At 40.9% G+C, this 21,151-nt stretch overlaps 1 protein-coding gene across 1 annotated transcript in view; it reads right to left on the reverse strand.

Annotated features, from left to right (window-relative positions):
* Window positions 1–13,426, reverse strand: part of MCCC1 (methylcrotonyl-CoA carboxylase subunit 1) — a 60,127-nt gene extending 46,701 nt beyond the window's left edge. The window contains exons 1-4 of the mRNA XM_055307983.1: window positions 13,246–13,426; window positions 9,434–9,480; window positions 7,633–7,769; window positions 3,968–4,063 (exon numbers count right to left, since the gene is read on the reverse strand). Of these exons, the coding sequence (XP_055163958.1) occupies window positions 3,968–4,063; window positions 7,633–7,769; window positions 9,434–9,480; window positions 13,246–13,334 (369 nt within the window). The 5' untranslated portion in view covers window positions 13,335–13,426. The remainder of the gene's footprint in view (window positions 1–3,967; window positions 4,064–7,632; window positions 7,770–9,433; window positions 9,481–13,245) is intronic.
* Window positions 13,427–21,151: the final 7,725 nt, after the last annotated feature.

Here is a 21,151-nt window from a genome sequence, read left to right on the forward strand (position 1 = left end):
CAATTCTACATTCTGGGCAACCTTCTTTCAAAATCCCTATACAAATGTTACTCAAAGTCCTATTATCAGAATGATCAGTAAGTTTCTTCTTCAAAGTTAAAGCAAGGTTTACTCTCCTAATTGACAAGTATCCTTTTATTAGAGTCTCATAAATCGCAGCTCAGCAAATTTCCTTTTTTGGGCAGGATTTCAGGAAGAACTGAAGTAGGTTCCTTCAGCCTAAGTTTTCGGACTTTCCAATCCCTATACCCAATAAATAGATCCATACTACTAATTTTTCTGTTATTCTTTGTTTTAATTACTACCTATGCTGTTTACAAGTCACCTCAAATCTTGAATATTCAGGCAAAGAGTGTGAAAATTATTTATTCTTTCTTCATTGTTTGTTAGTATAGCATTCAACATAATATCAGTCCAAATAGACACAGAGTTAATAAATTCCCCAGAATTAACGTATCATTCACTTGCTATAGGGTTGTTATTTAAACTGAAAAATAGCCTCAGCAAACCATCATTAAAAAGGGAGAAGGGGGATCCTTGGGTGGCGCAGCAGTTTAGCGCCTGCCTTTGGCCCAGGGCGCGATCCTGGAGACCCGGGATCGAATCCCACGTCGGGCTCCCGGTGCATGGAGCCTGCTTCTCCCTCTGCCTATGTCTCTGCCTCTCTCTCTGTGTGTGTGTGACTATCATAAATAAATAAAAATTAAAAATAAATAAAAATAAATAAAAAATAAAAAGGGAGAAGGTTTTAGGGATGCCTGGGTAGCACAGTCAGTTAAATGTCTGACTCTTGGTTTTGGCTCACGTTATGAGGTTGAGCCATGGTAGGACTCACACTCAGTGTGGAGTCTGCTTAAGATTCTCCCTTCTCCCTCTCCCTCTGCCTCTCTCTGCCCTCTGCCCCTGCTCCCCCACTCTCTCTCTCTCTCTCTCAAAAAAAAAAAAAAAAAAGAAAAGAAAAAGATAGGAAATAACTGATTAGAGAAAAAAACAATGATAAGGAAGCTGGCTGGCTTATGAGAAACTATTTTTAATTGAAATTTTTGATTAAATAGTACTTTCCCTTTTACCAAAATGCAAAGCAACAAAGTTCCACTGCTCAGCCTGGTCTGACATAGGGCTGGAAGTCAGGAGACTCTTGTTTAATCCTCTCCTTGAATGATAGGTTTTTCTTTCAAGGTAATGGAGGGTCTTAATAAAAATGCAAATTATGCATAAAAATGTAAATTACAGTGGTTTGGGGTGAGGCATTTCTACTGAGCTCCCAAACAATGCTACAGACGATGCTCTGATTCACAAGACTAGATGATTTGGGGTATCATGTAACCTGTGCATTAGATTTTACATCAGTAAAATGATGATAATTATACTATGTCATGATGCTCAAACACATGATAAAGGCCTACAAAGCTCAAAATGATGCTGTCTCTACCTCTCTCTTCATCATCTCCTTCCACACCATCTTCCAAACCCAACTTTCCACACCGTGCTTTGTGAGGAGGCTATGCTGGCTTCCTGCTGGGTTCTGCCTGCAGAGGTCATAGCAGGGAAACTGGAAGCAGGAGCAGCTTTCCTCTTCTTCCAGCCTGGGCAGCAGCAGTTCATTCATCAGCTTCTTTATGATCCCCTGAACCAGCCTCACTCCACCCCCCACAGCCAGGGAGGCTGCCCCACAGAGAACCAGCACCAGCTGCAGAAGGTCCTTCCTCTAACCTCTTCCCCAGCCCAAGGGGTAATTGTCAATCTCTCTCATTTTTATCACTGGGTAACTTCAATATACTTTTTTTTTCTTCAGCCCCCTAACACTGTTGGAACTAATTCCTCAACTGAATTCCCTCCATTGAAATATTTGGGGGGGGGGGCGCACCTGGGAAGCTCAGTTAAGTGTCCAACTCTTTGTTTCAGTTCAGGTCATGTTCTCAGGGTCATGAGATGAGATCAAGTCTGGCATCAGGCTCCATGCTTAGCAGAGTCTGCTTGAGAATCTTTTCCTCTCCCTCTGCCTTTCCCCAGCCTCAGCCTAGTTTTAACTATGTACTAGTCCTTTTCCCCTCCCCATGGGGCTCACTCATTCTCTCCCCTAAAAACAACAAAAAAAGAATTATGTAATAGAATTTCAGTGTTCCCAACTGAATCCTGAATGACAGCCCCTTACTGCCTTCACTGCATCCACACTGAATATTACTGTCCCTTGAATACCAAGCTTGTTTTCATCTCAGAGTCCTGGCAACTGCATTTGCCTGAATCTCGCTCTTCAAATTCTTCAGATGGCAGGCTCCTCATTAGTCAAGGTCTCTGTTCAGCCGTCACCTCTTCAGAAAGGCCTCTACTGACCACCCTATTTTAAAGTATCTCGTAACCCATCTTTATCCCCTTATCCTGCTTTACTTTTCTCCACCACTTATAATATTGTTATTATTTCTTTACCTGTTTAAGTATTTATTTACTTAAATTATTATTTAATTAATTTATTATTTAATTGTTTAATTTATTATTATTTAATTAATTATTATTTAATTGTTATTTACTTTACCTGTTTAAGTGTTTAAGCTACAAGAGTGTAGCTTCATAGGGTAGGAACTATGTGTCTTATTCATTGCTGCACCAAGCTGACATAAAGTGGAACACTAAGGAATTCTGAGAATAAACCCATGAAGGATAAGAGAAGGGGGGAACAGAATACTTCAGGCAGGTGAATAATACATGTGAATGCTTAGGATACACATAAGCATGTGTATAAAGGAGACTGAGAGAAGTTCATGGTAGTTATAATAAAAGAACTGGTGATGAGAAAAAAGTTTTGACAAATATTGGAAACTCTTAAATGCTAGGCTAACGAGTTTGAACTCTATTCTGTAAAACCACTGAAGATTTACTCACCAGGGGATAGGATGCTCTTTTTTTAAAATTTATTCAAAAAAAAAAGAGCAGGGAATAATAATGAAACTAGTGTTTAAGAAACACCTGTCTTAAAGTCTGGAAAACTAACTGAATCCTGAATGACAGCCCCTCACTGCCTTCACTGCATCCACACTGAATATTACTGTCCCTTGAATACCAAGCTTGTTTTCATCTCAGAGTCCTGGCAACTGCATTTGCCTGAATCTCGCTCTTCAAATTCTTCAAATGGGTAATGGACTTAGAAAGAGGAAAACTGGCTGAGAATCAGAAATCTAGATGAGAAATCCTAAGGACTAACCAGGATTAAAAAAAAGAACTACTTCTGGAGACATTTCAAAAGAAGACTCCACAGAAGTTGGTTCCTATTTTATTTTGATGTAATAACACTGGAGTTTTGAGCCTGGGATACTAGAAAATTCGGGAGTGGGGCCTAGAATGGGATGGGGAAATCAGGAGGGAAACAGATTGAGGGAAACAGATTTCTTTCTTGATGATATTTTTTTCTTGAAAAGTATAGCAACATCTATTTCCCACAAAGGATCTGATGTTCCTAAGCTCTTGTTTTGATGATAGAAGGACTGAATTCACTCTAATTTTAATTTATAATTTAAACCCTTCCTCTACCTGTTTTCCAAAAGATCTAAAGTGCACAGAACTCAGTGAGACAGTGCAATGATTGAGGAATAAGGGACATATCTAGGATACAACATCCCAATAATCAAATATTAACATCTTGGGAATGACTACAAATGGAGAATGAATTCTAAAAACGGTAAGCGGGCAGCCCAGGTGGCTCAGCGGTTTAGTGCCGCCTTCAGCCCAGGGCCTGATCCTGGAGACCCAGGATCGAGTCCCATGTCGGGTTCCCTGCATGGAGTCTGCTTCTCCCTCTGCCTGTGTCTCTGCCTCTCTTTCTCTCTGTGTCTCTCATGAATAAATAAGTAAAATCTTAAAAAAAATTAAAATTAAAAATAAAAATAAATAAAAATAAAAATGGTAAGCAATTTTGTGTAAGTTGTATAAAACTTACTTGTATTGCATCATAAATCTCTTCACGAGTTCTTACCTGGGCAGCGGAGATCTTGGCCACTTGAATGATTTTCTCCATTGAAAGGTAGCTCTGCTGCGAGGGAGCTGGGCCAATGGAATATGCCTCATCTGCCTGTTTAAGGAATATTACATGCTTAAAAGATCTTACAGCTAGCGCACACTAATATACAACAGAACTGCTTCTGGATCATTTGATTATTATAAATAAAAAGACTGGCTCCCCAAGAACAACGCAAGAATTAAGAAATAGAAGGACCAGCTCATGTCTGTTATAAAAATAAGCCAGTTTGGAGTCTTTTGCCTGAAGAGGATGTCCAAGCTTGATCTTTATGTATAAACCAAACACTTGAGTGAAATAAAATGTCTTTAGGATAGAAAGTAACAGACATTAATCACAGTATCATCATTAGTAACAATTATAAATGTATCTAATGCCAAAAGTATACAATTTGACAAGAGATAGAACATAAGACAGTTATATACAGCAAGAAATAAAATTATGAAGCTTACTGAAATTTATATAATTATTCAGGTGTGGTTATAAAGCTCTTTCTATACATCTGTGAACTATTTTATATCCTCCTTTAAAACTTTCACATAATCACAGCAGCCCTTGAAGCAGACCAGATAGAAAACATCACTCACATATTCAGAGACTTACTGAATGCCTACTATGTGCCACACTTGAGGTGGGCACTGCCTATACAACAGGACATGAATGTCACTGTCTGGAGGGAGAGACAGACATCAAACATACATGCACACACTTGATGACAACTGTGATAAAGGCCCTGAAGGAAAAAAACTAGGACACAACGTAAGTGAGGACAAAGACAGCAGGCCTGAGGGTGCAGGGAGGGAAGATCAGGGGCTCTTCCAGCATGACCAGGACTTGGTCAGGCAAATGGGTAGAGGATTTAAGAGCTGGGAACAGGAATGGAGATGAGAGCAAGACTTCCACACAAAGAAAGCAACATAGATGAAGGTCCTGAGCTGCAAAGAAACCTGCCCTGTCTGAAGGACTGAGAGAGGCTTGTGTGGCTGGAGCCCAGTGAGCAAGCGGTCAGGGTCCAGAGATGTGGTTAGACAGACCAGGGAGCACACGTTTCACAGGGCCTCATGGGAGATTACAGCTTTGGCTTTTTTCCCAAGGGAATACATAATGAGGTTTTCTAGGTAGTGTTTGTTTTTTTTTTTTTTTTTTAAGATTTTATTTATTTATTCATGAGAGACACAGAAAGAGGCAGAGACATAGGCAGAGGGAGAAGCAGGCTCCTTGTGAGGAACCTGATGCAAGACTTGATCCCAGGACCCCAGGATCACGACCTTAGCCAAAGGCAGACGTTCAACCACTGAGCCACCCAGGTGCCCTAAGTGGTGTTTCTTGTTTTTAAACTTTTAATTCCACAACACATAAATCCATTCTTAGTCTAAAGAATTTGAACAATGATACAAAGACAAAGGAGCCTTTGGGCAATGCCCTTCTCCCTCACTCCAAATCTCTTCCAAATAGAGCTACTATGATCCATTTGGGACATATTTTTCCATATCCATATTCTTATTTATTTGTATATATTTACATAAACACATACAATTGTAGTTTTTGTTTTTATACGAAAAGGATCAAACATCTATAATCGCTTTTCTCATAACCAGTATATCTTGGGAGCTCTTTCCTTGATAGTACACATATGTCTACCTCATTTTTATAACTGCATAATGTTCCACAGTATGGAGGTCCCACAGTTCACTTAATTATGTACCTCTGAACATTTAGGTCATAATGGCAAAAAACTGGATGCTGGTAGCAGTTTTGTACACACTTTATTGGCCCAAACATAGGAGTTGTGTCTCTGGACAGAGATTTAGAGGAGCATGTGCTGGTCTGGGTGAAGGATATAACATTTTAATAGCTCCTGGTTTATCATTTCTTGAAATGGTTATCACCAACATACATTTCCATCAACATACAAATTTTTTTCATTTATTCATTCATTCATTCATTCATGAGACACACAGAGAAAGAGAGAGGCAGAGACACAGGCAGAGGGAGAAGCAGACTCCATGCAGGGAGCCCGACATGGGACTCGATCCTGGGTCTCCAGGATCACACCCTGGGCCGAAGGTGGCACTAAACTGCTGAGACACAGGCTGCCCAACATACAAATTTTAACCCCATTATAACCACCACTGAATACTATCCATCTTTTAAATTCTTGCTAACCCATTAGATGATTAAAAAAGGTTTAAGGCATTTAAAGCAGAGGAGTGCCATGAAAAAATCTGATTTTCGGCTATTGGCCTGGCTGAAATGTAGACCATACCATGGGAGTGGTCAAAAAGCAAGTAGGGAGACCACTTAGGAGGCTGTGGCACCAGACTGGCAAAGGTGATGGTGGTCCTGACTCAAGGTACCAGTGGTAGAGGGCAGAAAGAAGTGCAAAGAAGTGTTTGGGAAACAGAATAAACAGCACCAGGTGACTGCCTAGATGGGGAAGGGGAAGGATGTTGAGTGGTGGGAAGAAAAAAGAAGTTCAAAGACTCCCAGATCTCTGGCATTATGGTTTTTATGTCAATGGTGTTACCATCTGCTGGGTTAGGGAAATCGGCAGGAAAAGCAGATTCACTACAGATCAAAGTCATGAGCTCAATTTCAGGCATATTAGTTTGGCACCTGTGACACATCCACGTGGAGATGCTGAGTAGGCAGTTGGATGTACTGGTATCACATTCAAAAGAAAAGTCTGGGCTCAAAATAGAAATTTGGAAGTGTCTAGCAAAGCCATAGGAACAGATGAAATGATCTAAAGTGAGAGTATACAGTGAAAAAAGAAAAAGATGGAAGATGCTTAAAAAGGTAAGAGGACTCCAGAGGGCAGGAGGACAACTAGCCTTGGACGGGATGAGGACAGACAGACATGGCAAAGATTCTATGGCAGGAAGTGCAGTTCTTCTTCCTCTGTGAATCAAGATCATCAGTTGAGAATAGGTAGGTAGAGGGAAAGTCGGAGGCTGCGATGGAACAAAGCAGGTTTGAGTTGGTCACTATACAGAATGAGAAAGAAAAGTGGCCAGAGAGCCCATGGGCCTGCCACGCAGTGCTGAAGGCCTAGCTGAGGCTGGCTATGATAAATTTCTGTCACTACTCAGAGTCTTGCTGCAGGCATAAAAAAGACCAAGAGCTGAATTCATCCATGGTTCTGGCTGGTGATTAATAAATAGCTAGTAACAAGTGGTAACAATCAGGGGAATGGGATTCTTTTAGTTATAATTTGATAGTTAAGCCAGGGCTCAGAAACATTAAGTGCTCATCAAAGATCCCTTGGCCAGTAAGTGATAGTGGCTAAGACTGGAACCTGGATCCTTCTTATACATCAGGGATCTGGATATGTGACACTTAAAGTATGATCTGTGGACACATACTGTGAACTGTTTTAACCCACCCTTGAGGAGACAGGACTTTGTCTATAGTCAACTACACGACTAAACACACTGTTCAATTGGTGTTGTATTTAGAAAACGTTCCCAACAGGGATTATCAGTGAGCAGTTTGAACTTGCCCACTTATGTCCTGTTAACACTAGCAAACATAAACTGCCAATATAAAGAAGTGAAATACCAACAACAACAAAAAAAATCCAATCACTTACAAAATTTGACTTTCAGTTTTTAACAACATACCATGTCTACATGCATGGAATTCCTGTCAGCCTCACTATACACAGCTGCGGACCGTATACCCATTTTTTTGGCTGTTCGGATTACCCTGCAGGCAATTTCTCCTCTGTTTGCAATGAGGAGCTTGGTAATGTTTCGTCCTGTTTAAAACACCATGAAAATCATATACAAATGTTACTGGAAAGCAAAGAACAAGAAAGCGAAATAAATATTCCATGCTATTAACCAGCCAATAAACATCTGTTTTGGTAAAATCAGTATAGCAGAGCCTCAAATAACCACTTTAACTAATATTACTGCATTTTTTCCCTCTTCACTGAAATTCAAGATGCCCTTACTAACATTATTCAGCTATCCTGAATATATTCCTAAATTATTCAGCTTTTTCAACTTTAAAATGAAAAGATGCTTCGATATGCCAAAGGTCAAATTACAATAACCAAAAATCCCTCTCATAGTTAACAGTAATTAATCTTTCCTAAACACTTTTTATGCCTCAGGACCTGTGCTAAAGACTCAATTTGGACTTAAATCTTCACAATAATCCTATGAAGTAGATACTATTATTATTATATATCAATTTTAAAGATAAACTACCATTCAAAGAAATAGCACTTTCTTGAAATTATAGAGTTAAAAGAAATAGCAGATCCAGGATTCGAACCCAGGTTAGCTTCACTCCAGAATCTTAATTCCCAGTCACTCCACTCCACTGCCTCTATCCCCCTGTACACATACTCAGGGATGTGTGGTTCCCTTGCAACATCACTGAGGACCATGCCAGTTCATTGGTACCAGTGCCAGAATGACATGTTATTGTATTAATATGTAAAATGTAATTCTATCATCATACATGAAATAAATGTTCCTTGGCAGTTTATAATAGTTATTTTTCTCAAAAAATAAGGTTATATAATTGAAAACAATGTTTTTCTATGGGGATGTATAGAGCCTGAGTTGTCACAACTCACAGGAGCTCCTGGGTTGATGTATGTATATGTGTGTTGCAGGGAGGAAACTACATCTAATCAACTAGAAGTTACACTTATATAAGTTTCGTAGTTGATGACTCCATGTAAAATTTTTAAAAAGATTTTATTATTTATTTATTTGACAGAGAGAGAGAGTACAAGCAGGGGGAGCAGCAGGGAGAGGGAGAAGAAGACTCCCCACTGAGCAGAGACATGGTGCTTAATCCCAGGACCCCAGGATCATGACCTGAGGTGAAGGCAGATGCTTAACTGGCTGAGCCACCCAGGCACCCCTCCATGTAAAATTTTATTTGAAAAAACATTCAGGGGAGCCTGGGTGGCTCAGCTGGTTAAGCATCTGCCTTTAACTCAGGTCATGATCCCAGGGTCCTGGGATGGAGCCCCAAGTCGGGCTCTCCACTCAGTAGGGAGCCTGCTTCTCTCTCTGCCCCTTACCCTACTCATGCTTGCTCTCTCTCACTTTCAAATAAAGTAAAATCTTAAAAAAACAACAACATTCTGCTACTTAACAGAACTATTTTAAAGCACTGATTTAGACCATCATAGTTATGCCTTTCCAATTCACTGCAGTAAAGATGATGAAAGAGGCAGAAATAACAAATGTAAATGTTCTCAATTATTTCTGTATACGTTTTAGACTCAACAAGAGAGATCTGACATAAAAAGAGGTAGAAACCATGATTCAATCTTATTAAGAAAATGATCATGAAAATCCCAAACTTCAAAAGTATATGAGAACTAATTCTATGTACACAAATTAAGGAATTAAACACTTCACAATCTGAAGCAAAGCCAGAGAGCAGAGACTGTACCTGTGGTTGTTGCATACTTCATGCTTCTCTGCTTCCAAGTCCATCTCCTATCAAACGAAACCGAACGGAATTATAATTAAATAGGATACACATGATTAGTTGTTGTTTCAAAAGAATCAAAAAATTTTGAAACTTGAAACCAAGTCCATATGACTTTTGTTAAGCCTGAAGACTACAAAGTGACTTAATGAGACTTTCTTTGTGGGAAGAAAATTCCTCTAGAAACCGGAAGTTACAGTTCTAGCTGTTGTCCTTGGCACTGTGTCCTTGAATGGATCACCTCACCTGCTTGCTCCAGAGGCTGGCATGTGGTCAGAGAGTCACTAACAGTGAGAAAGTCAAGGTACTTCAAGATCATCCAGTTCAGCTTTTTCACACTTTTTTTTTTAAAGATTTTATTTATTCATTCATGACAGAGAGAGAGAGAGAGAGAGAGAGAGAGAGAGAGAGGCAGAGACACAGGCAGAGGGAGATGCAGGCTCCATGCAGAGAGCCTGACTCAGGACTCCAGGATCACACCCTGGGCCAAAGGCGGTGCCAAACCACTGGGCCACCTGGGCTGCCCTTTTTCACGCTCTTTTGACTAGCACCCAAGGTAAAAACTCTGTTTGACTTCACAAGCTGGTACACACACAAAACAGAGGTTTCATGACAGAAGATTCTCCCTGCATTTTGATACTTTCAGTTCTATTATAGTTTATTAAGTAAAATACGCCAAACTATAGTTTGAAAAAATGCCAATCTAATTCAACTCCTGATAAGACAGGTTTGAACAATTCAGCTGGGAGAAATAAAGAGAAGGAGCTGGTCCGGGGCAGCAGACAGAAGCTAGCTGTGGGGCCCAGAGAGCCCTCACCTAACCCACCAGCTGCTGGTGACCCCAGGTAGGTCTCTTTACATCAGGGTGGCCCCCTACTGCAAAACCATGAATAGTAAGATTCCGTAGGAGGGGTTGAGCCTTGGAGGGTATGGTAACTGTGGTAACATCTAAGATTACCCACCCCCCCACCCTCCGTTCGTAATACCCAATTTTCACTTTACAACTCAGACTTCAGTGTCCTCACAGAAGACAGGAAACTCCAACAGGTGCTCCTGAAGAGACTTCTCCGTTTTCAAGGTATACACATTAAGCTGAGGCCTCATATTAATGAGAAATGGAGAACCAGGGAGGCTAAATGACTTGTTTGAGGTGTCTTATCTAGGTAGAAGTTCATTAAGGCCTAAAACAATTTTTAAGTTCCATGATACCTATGGATATAGCAAGTCACAAAACTGTAACCAAGAGCTGACAAAAGCAGGCCACACTCACTTTGGGAACAAAAAAGCATAATGCCCTTCAGGTGTCAGCTAAAAAGAATACACTGGGGAAAACAACAAATGACAGAAGGAATTCTACCTTTGTCTTTTCCATCCATATCTGGAAGATTTGGCAAAAGTACGGTTGTAAAGAACTTACCATTTCAGATCATTTACAAAGCAGATGATAAAACGCATAATGTACATGAGATACTAGGCAACTAAGTGCGTGTAGCACGTCCATGCTGTGTATATGATTAAGTACCCACCCAGGACTAGCCCTTCCCTGGGGCAGAGGTGCTGAAGGCGGGATTACTACCAGGCGCCCTGCAGTCCTTGGCTCCCATGCACACTCAGTCAGTTTACTGACGCCCATGAAAGGTCGGTGGGAAGACTCACAGCTTGGGCACTTGGGTTCCACACTACTGCTTTCCCATATCTTTCCAATTCAACCGACCCCACTCTCTTGATTTTTAAGGACAAATATCATTTTTCCTTATCTTTAAAAGGTATCTTCTAGTTCATAGCATCTTCTCATCACATTCTTCAGATAGGGTTTATTTTTTTATTGGTGGTGGTTTTTGTTTTTTAAATTAGATTCAAGGCCTGTCCTGCACAGGTGTATCTAAAAAATGGCTGCTTCTTGGTAAACCCAGCTTAAGACTCTGATTAAGTTTCAAGGCCAATGTTGAACTAAAGTTTTCTTTTGCCTTTTTAGTCAAGACAGACAGTCACATATATACACATAATTTAAGATAATCCTCTATCCCAACAAATTTTTTTTTAAGATTTACTTATTTGTTTATTCATGAGAGACACAGAGAGAGGCAGAGACATAGGCAGAGGGAGAAGCAGGCTCCCTGTGGAGAGCCTGATAAGGGACTGAGCCAAAGGCAGATGCTCAACCATGGGGCCACCCAGGTGCCCCATGATGTGTTTTTTTTGTTGTTGTTGTTGTTGTTGTTTTGTTTTTTTTGTTTTTAAATTCATGAGAGACACAGAGAGAGAGAGAGGCAGAGAGACAGGCAGAGGGAGAAGCAGGCTCCATGCAGGGAGCCTGATGTGGGACTCGATCCCGGGTCCCCAGGATCAGGCCCTGGGCTGAAGGCAGCGCCAAACCGCTGAGCCACCCGGGGTGCCCCCCATGATGTTTTTTGGTTGGTGTATTCCATCTTTCACCATTATCTAAGCTACAACTTAAAGTAATGGCTTAAAAAAAAAAAAAAAAAAAACAAAAGAAATTCCTTCCAAGAGATAATTCCACCCTAATTCAAGGTAACTTCTGTATCAGTTTATTCTCATTTCTAAAATTCCACCAGCAGACTTCTTTTCTGAATTACTAGAGAACAAGTCATGTAACCATCCTCTACAATGATAAGATTTGTAATTCCTTCTGCCATTAACCACTCTAACATTTTCCAGGATGACAGCTACTTGAGAACAGCTCTATAGGGAAGATTTGAGAGGGAGAGGAAAGAGAGAGAAAATGGGTCTGTGCAATATCCTGAAGAGCCCTAGAAACCTAAGAAAAGAAAAATGAGGAGATCATCAACTGTTCTATTTTACTCCAGGGCTAGATATACAATTAAGTAACTGAAATCTAAGTATCTCTATCTAATAAGTATCTCTACAGTAACTTGTGGGAAATTAAAGCAAGTGCAAAACTTGATCCAAATGGGTGTCTTGCAAAGGCTGCATTTCCATGCATTAACTTATTTAATTCACACAATTTTAGGTGCTCGTATTATCTCCTCTAGGAAGAGCATCATCACTTCCTCCTAGGTAAGTAGATTGAAGCACTGCCCTGCCCAACCTGCCCAAGGTTGCTCACACAGCTGGTGAGTAGCAAAGCTGAGCTCCCTGGCTTCTGGCTGCAGTCTGAGCGCCCTTCAGCGTTAAGCTACGTTGTCTTTGCAGAATGGAGGAGGAGGTGAGGAGGAGGATGGAAAGAGCAAAGCAAGACGGAGAAGCCTGCTACCCGGAAACCTGAGGGCGTCCCCACTGCCAAAGTTATTGTCCATTGAAGCTGACGGCTCAAAATCTGAAACTGATCTGGAGTCGGGTTAGTTAGCTTGCCTCCAAGAACTTTTGAGCAAACAGCCTCTCGGCTCTCTGGAAGGTAAATTTGCTTTTGTTAACCCGATGCACTCCCGCTCGGGGAACGCGGCGGAAGCACCATGTTAACGGCAGCAGCCGTGCAAGCGTCGCTCTGGCCCCGGCAGCGAGGCGCGCGCGGGCGCCGCAGAGCCAGCCGCCCCTCCCCCAGCCTCAAAAATGGGGGAAAAAAGAAAAAAAAAAAAAAGGCAGACAGAGGGCTGCAGGGTGGAGATGGGAAAGGGGGAGGAAAAGGAAGGACCGGGTGTGCAGATGTCCCCGTCCCGGTGCCCAGACTGAAAGCAGAACACCCCGAAAGGGGCTGCGGCTTCCTTCCGTCCTCGCCCCGGCCCGTCGTCGCCCTCCACTCCCGGTCCCCGCGGCCCCAGACGCGGCCCCACCGCCCCTCCACCTCACCTTACCCAGGCACCAGCAGCAGGCTCGGGACTCGCAGCCACCGGTTCCTCTCCGCCGCCACCAGCAGCACCGACGCCGCAGAGGCTGCGGCCATGGCCCTTCAGCTCGGCGGCTGTCCCACTCCTCCGTACACACGCCGCTGCCCACTCACTGCGAAACCGGTCCTCCGCTCCGCGAGTCTATTGGCTCCCACGGGCTACCGTCCAGGTCTGAGTCAGGCGCTCGGAGCGTCTCCATCTAGACCAATCACAGAACAGAGCAGGGCTTCGACGGCGATGATTGGCCAATCGGCCCTCGGGGGTGTGGTCCCGCACCTCCCACCCGGAGGGTGTAGCGCCTACGCAACGTAAGGTTGACTCTCGCCGGCCTCCGGGCCGCGGGGCCTAGTTGCTATTTCTGTGGGTCCCGCAGGGTTCCCTGGAGCTCCCGGCGCTTCCAGGAGAACCCGCCTCTTGACCTTTATCATCGAAGCCGTGAGAAAGTGGTGGAGGCGGAGTTCTGGGAGGAAAGTCACAGGCGGTGAGGAGCAGGACACGTAATGGTCTGGTGTTCTCAAGACAGGGAAGAAAGAACCTGAAATAAATTACTAAAATAAAATTTAACAAGTTGAAGCCGCCCGAGCTTTTTTTTTTTTTTTTTTTTTTTTTTAAGTGTTTTGGTTGAGGGGTGCCTGGATGGCTCAGTGGGTTAAGCTTCAGACTTGATTTTGGCCCAGGTCACGGTCTCGGGCTCCAGAGATGGAGCCCAACGTGGGGCTCCTCGCTCAGCGGGAGCATCTGCTGGAGCATCTCCCTCTCCCCCTCAACCCCCTCCCCTCCTTCGAGAGTGCTCTCTCTCTCTCTAAAAAAATAAAAATAATGAAAGATAAATAAGTTTTAGTGCACTATTGGGAAATAGAGGAAGTCAAAACTGAAATTGCAGAATATCCAGAAAATAAAAATACTGGAAACACTACATACAGATGCTTCTTTGGACATAGTAAAGCAGGGCTCAGAAGCAAATTCTTAGCGGAAGTAAAACAATCATCCAACTCAAGGGTTAAAAAGGACACAAAAATAAACATAAGGAAAGCAGAGTAAAGAAATTAGTAACAATGAAAAAAGAAATTAATGAATTAAGAAAACTCACATTAACTAATAAATCCAGAGGTTAGAAAAGAAATTAATAACATAGTTAATTTAATCGGAAGTAAATGGGGAAAAATGCACATTTGCCATGATAAAAAAAAAAGTGGGGAGACATCACAGACACAGGAAACAAATTACAGATTTGTAGGAACCTAATTTTACTCAACTTTAAGCAAATAAATTTGAAAACTTGGAGAAAATGAATGATGTTACAAGAAATGATTCAATATTAACATAATTACTAATAGTTTAAAAGAAAAAAATCTTATGTTCATAGATGCTTAACAAGTCATTAGTAAAATTCAACATACATTCAAGATTCTAAGACCCAATAATTCAAGAAGTGGTATTGGGACAAATGGCTAGCTTTCTGGGAAAAAAGTTGGATCCTTCCTTCTCACACCTAAAATAAGTTCTAAGTGAATAAGAGATTAATATAAAAGATGGAAGCATAAAAGAGCTAGAAGACATTGTGGGAGATCTTAAAGAGGGAAGGTTTTTCTAAGTGTAACACAATACTCAAACTATAATGGAAAAAGAATAAAATTCAACTATATATTTTTTTTAAATCTGCACAGTAAGATGACATGATACTATACATAGAAACCCCAAAAGACTCCACCCCAAGATTGCTAGAACTCATACAGCAATTCGGCAGTGTGGCAGGATACAAAATCAATGCCCAGAAATCAATGGCATTTCTATACACTAACAATGAGACTGAAGAAAGAGAAATTAAGGAGTCAATCCCATTTACAATTGCACCCAAAAGCAGAAGATACCTAGGAATAAACCTAACCAAGGAGGTAAAGGATCTATACCCTAAAAACTACAGAACACTTCTGAAAGAAATTGAGGAAGACACAAAAAGATGGAAAAATATTTCATGCTCATGGATTGGAAGAATTAATATTGTGAAAATGTTAATGTTACCCAGGGCAATTTACACGTTCAATACAATCCCTATCAAAATACCATGGACTTTCTTCAGAGACTTGGAACAAATCATCTTAAGATTTGTATGGAATCAGAAAAGACTCTGAATAGCCAGAGAAACATTGAAAAAGAAAACCAATGCTGGGGCATCACAATGCCAGATTTCAAGATGTATTACAGAGCTGTAATCATCAACACCATATGGTACTGGCACAAAAACAAACACATAGATCAATGGAACAGAACAGAGAGTACAGAAATGGGCCCTCAACACTATGGCCAACTAATATTCGACAAAGCAGGAAAGAATATTCACCAGAAAAAAGACAGTCTGTTCAATAAATGGTGCTAGGAAAATTGGACAGCCACATGCAGAAGAATGAAACTGGACGATTCTCCTACACTATACACAAAGATAAACTGAAAATGGATGAAAGATCTAAATGTGAGACAAGGATCCATCAAAATCCTAGAGGAGAAAAAAAAAATCCTAGAGGAGAACACAGGCAACACCCTTTTTGAACTTGGCCACACTTCTTGCAAGATACATCTATGAAAGCAAGGGAAACAAAAGCAAAAATGAATTATTGGGACTTAAGATAAAAAGCTTCTGCACAGCAAAAGAAACAGTCAACAAAACTAAAAGACAACCTACATAATGGGAGAAGATATTTGCAAATGACATATCAAATAAAGGGCTAGTATCCAAGATCTATAAAGAACTTATTAAACTCAACAGCAAAGAAACAAACAATCCAAACATGAAATGGGCAAGAGACATGATAAAAAATCTCACAGAGAAAGACATAGACATGGCCAACAAGCACATGAGAAAATGCTCCGCATCACTTGCCATCAGAGAAATACAAATCAAAACCACAATGAGATACCACCTCACACCAGTGAGAATGGTGAAAATTAACAAGACAGGAAATCACAAATGTTGGAGAGGATGTGGAGAAAGGGGAACCCTCTTGCACTGTTGGTGGGAATGTGAACTGGTGCAGCCACTCTGGAAAACTGTGTGGAGGTTCCTCAAAGAGTTAAAAATAGACCTGCCCTACAACCCCGCAATTGCATTGCTGAGGATTTACCCCAAATATACAGATGCAGTGAAACACCAGAACATCTGCACCCCAATGTTTATAGCAGCAATGTCCACAATAGCCAAACTGTGGAAGGAGCCTCGGTGTCCATTGAAAGACGAATGGATAAAGAAGATGTGGTCTATGTATACAATGGAATATTACTCAGCCATTAGAAACGACACATACCCACCATTTGCTTTGACGTGGATGGAACTGGAGGGTATTATGCTGAGTGAAGTAAGTCAATCGGAGAAGGACAAACATTATATGGTCTCATTCATTTGGGGAATATAAAAAATAGTGAAAGGGAATAAAGGGGAAAGGAGAGAAAATGAGTGGGAAATATCAGTGAGGGAGATAGAACATGAGAGACTCCTAACTCTGGGAAATGCACAAGGGGTAGTGGAAAGGGAGGTGGGCGGGGTTTGGGGTGACTGGGTGATGGGCACTGAGGGGGGCACTTGACAGGATGAGCATTGGGTGATATGCTATATGTTGGCAAATTAAACTCCAACTAAAAAAAGGAAAATCTGCACAGCAAAACATATATATAGGAAAAAACAAACAGTAAACTGGAAATAATTTTATAACTCTTATCACAGATGAAGGGCTATTTTCCTTAATATATAAAGAACTCCCACAAATCAATTTAAAAAAACTATAATGTGAGAGAAAATTGGGGGCTGGTTTTAGATTGCACCTGGGAAGCTTCCAGGAGGATTACAAATCAGTAGGTTTGATATGTAAAATATATAAAGAATTCATACAACTCAATAGCAAAAAACAAATAATCTAACTTAACAATGATCAAAGGACCAGAATAGACATTTTTTCCAAAGAAGACATACAAATAGCAACAGCTTATGAAAAGGTACTCAACATCACTAATCATCAGAGAAATACAAATCAAAACCACAATGAGATGTCACTTCACACCAGTTAGGATGGCTACTATCAAAAAACAAAAGAAAACAAATGTTGGTAGGGATACATACAAAAGGGAGCACTTGCACACCGTTGGTGGGAATGTAAAATGGACAGCCATTACGGAAAACAGTATGGATGTGCCTTAGAAAATTAAAAATAGAACTACCACATGATCCAGCAATCCCAGTTCTGCATATATATATATATTCAAAAGAAATGAAATCAGTGTCTTGTAGAGATATCTTCACTTCCACTTTCCTTGAAGCATTATTCACAATAGCCAAGATTTGGAAACTACCTAGGTGTCCATCAACTGCATGAATAAAGAAGATGCAGTATAAATGTACACAATAAAATAATATTCAGCCATGAGAAAGAAGTCCTGCCATTTGTGACAACATGGATGAACCTGGATAGACGTTATGCTAAGTGAAATAAGCCAGATAGAGAAAGATAAACATCATTTTAGAAAAAATTTTCAGCAGCTTCTTATAAATTTAAACATGTAACCACCTCGAGGCTTGGCAAATTTTCTGTAAAGGAACGATAGTAAATGTTTTAAGTTTGGTGAACCAGTTTCTATTACAACTATTCAATTCTGCTGTTGTAAAGCAGCCACGGATGACACATAAATAAATGGGCATGGCTATATTCCATACAAAAACAGGGGGCCAAACCATGGGCTATAGTTTATTGACCTGTGTCTTGTTACCCATTTTACAATTGACTTCATGACTTAGTGGATTGGACAGAATTCAGCTCAACATGAGCAATTCTGGACATATGGTAACACAGTCAAGTGTTCCAGGACCCAGTAACAAGCCAAGAGCTGTATCTTAAAGGGCATCTATTTCTCTGCAGCAAAGGGCATGACCTCCAGAATACCCAGGACCTATGTTATGATTCCCCTCCCGAAGTTTGCCAAAAACTCCATACTGTAACTTTTCCTACCACTGATACCTCCAACACGAGGCTTGCCTAATTGTATGACTCAAGCAGCAAAGCTGATTGCATTACAGGCCTAGAGTTGCTACACTGCCCTTTCCTGTTCTGGCTCCACTCCAAACTGATAGCTTTTTTGGTTATGTGGTAAATGAGCCATGGGAATTTTCCTAGCTGTGGAATGTTGCCTCCAGAACCTAAAAAGGCCTACCTGGTTTTCTGGTTTCTTCTTTGTTGGCAAGGATGCAAGATGCAAAACATCTGTATTTTATTTTAGAGGGGATATCTGCCTCTGACCCCTTTGGTCCCTAAAAACTCCAATGAACTAGTCAGTCCCTGAATCCTCAAAGGGTTTGTCTCCTACTTCCTGGAATACGTGTATTTTACCAAGGCCTCCAACATAATAATCATTCTATGCTTGTCCTAATTAGCATAATGTTATCAACATAATGGTTCAGTGTGATATCCTGTGGGATATCTGTGTGGTCCACAGCTTTTTGGATTATATTCTGATAGAGAGTTAACAAATCCTTGAGGCAAAGCCATCAGTTAATATAGTAGAGCAATGGGCCGACACTCAACCCTGGTGAAAAGGCAGGTGTGCCTGAGCAGCAGCTGGTCAATAGACTATTAGCATCAGAAGTTAAGGGGCTGCTCTCCTGGGGAGGGGCTATACTTGGGGCAGAGTTGGTAGCAGGCTGAAAAGAGCCCTGCCCTCATTAACCTTTGTATAGTTTCCTATTAAGCCACTTTTCTTAGCGTACATACTGGAATTTATTTACCTGAATTTCCCCCAAAAGTAAACCAGCAATTCAACCTTGACAATGGTCCTGGTGTAGCATCCAAGGTGGCCCCCATTAATTTCCACCTCTCCTGGTCTTCACTTTCACATTCTACCAGAGATGGTTGGTGTGACTGATAGAATACAGCACAAGTGATGATATGTAACTTCTGTGAATAGGTGGTCGGTCAATCTCTCTCTCTCTTGAATCACTCACCTGGGGAAAGTCAGCTGTCATGTTGTGAGCATTCCGATAGGTATGCCGCATGATGTGAACTTGGAAGCAGATCCTTCAGCGCCTGTTGAACTTTCAGATGACTACAGCTCTGGCCAACAGTTTACCTGCAGGCTGGAAAGAGCCTGAACAGAACCACTCAGCTAAGCTGCTCCAGGGTTTCTGACCCTCAGAAACTGTGAGATAATAAATGTTTGTTGTTTTAAGCTACCACGTTTGGGATTAACCTGTTACATAACCATACAGGACTGATACAGCTAATACAGGACTTCTTATTTATCTCAACCCCTGTCAGATGTCTGGCCTCTAGTAAGTCCTTAACCAGTGTTGGTTGAATGAATGAATAAATGGATGGATAAATGGATGGATAAATTGTGGCAGCATTTAAGTAAACCAGTAATCTAGTCAGTCTGATTAAAGAGTTGAGAGATTTAATTTATAACTTTAATGTGGTTTACTTCTCAAAACTTCAGATTCTCTCAAGTAGGTCTTTCTACCTAGCAATAAGGTGGCAGTAGAGACTAAAACAAAATCAACTGTAGAAAGATGATTTAACTTACTGATTCAAGCAACAACCTCCACGACAATGGTAAACAAAAATTTTTATAGCACTAAAACTGAATTATAAGACATAAATGACATAAATTCACCTCCAAAATAAGTTTTTTTAAGGTTTTATTTATTTATTCATGAGAGACCTACAGAGAGAGAGAGAGGCAGAGACATAAGCAGAGGGAGAAGCAGGCTCCGGGCAGGAAGCCCAATGTGGGACTCAATCCCGGGACCCTGGGCTAACGCCCAGAGCCAAACGCAAATGCTTAACTGCTGAGCTACCCAAGTGTCCCCAAAATAAGTTTTTATTACAAAAACTTTTAACACAATTCAGTATTCTTTTAAGGCTAAACCAAGGACCTTGCCAACCCTATTGACACATAAGAGAACAAGTCAGGAAAGTCAACATGAACTCTAGGATGACCTGAATTATTCCTTTCCTAAAGAATTCTAGGAGTCTGTGGTTTTCTCTGTTAGTATACGTAGTTCCTTCTTTTAGTTGTAAAAACAATCAGGGGTATAATTCTTGGCAGGTTGTTCTATAGAATGAAGTGAATCGTAATAGAAAATGTGGCTCTAACATGCATAAGGAACAAGTTACCACAAGGAGGGGGGGGATCTACATTCAAAAAAGAAAAGTTGCTTGGTGATTAGAAGATTTTTCTATTTTAAGAAATAAAAAAATGACTTGAGAAGTTTACTCCATTTCTTTATCTTTAGAGCCATAGCTGCACAATCCCATAAAAATGAGAAACTCTTGTTTTACAGAGAGCCCCGAAGTCTCCTTCAAGGAAGTAGAGAACTTTATTGAAGATCGGCTATTTCATTATCAATCAACCCCTCCTTTTATGTCTCCTAATGTCTCATGATTCTGGAGAAATTCATTTTTGCTGGGAAAAAGGAGCATGTGCTGGTGAGAGGCCTTAGGCAGCACTCGGTGTTTTTGTTCTTGTAACCAGTTTGGTGTAATGAACAGTCTAGAGACTTTGGTACCAGATCAACCGGTAGTTAAATTCTGGGTCTGCCACTCGTTACCTGGGTAACATTGAAGTGATTATTTTCCTTAAGTTTGAGTTTACTCATCTCTAAATTGTGAGAATTAAATGGGATGTACCTCAACTCAGCCTAGTGTCTGGCATACATGTGTTCAAAAACAAAGGGCTATTGTTTTTTGATTATTAGTGAATTCTGTTGTCCACAGCCACCTAATTCTTAGTCACTAGTGATTCAGTGGGAGGAATCATCAAGACTAAAATTGATTTGTTCCTCTTTTTGGTGTCACATCGAACCTACAAAACTTGTGATGTGGTGGGCATTTTGATG

The sequence above is a fragment of the Nyctereutes procyonoides genome, unplaced genomic scaffold (assembly GCF_905146905.1).
Source record: "Nyctereutes procyonoides isolate TBG_1078 unplaced genomic scaffold, NYPRO_anot_genome, whole genome shotgun sequence".
NCBI lineage: Eukaryota > Metazoa > Chordata > Mammalia > Carnivora > Canidae > Nyctereutes > Nyctereutes procyonoides.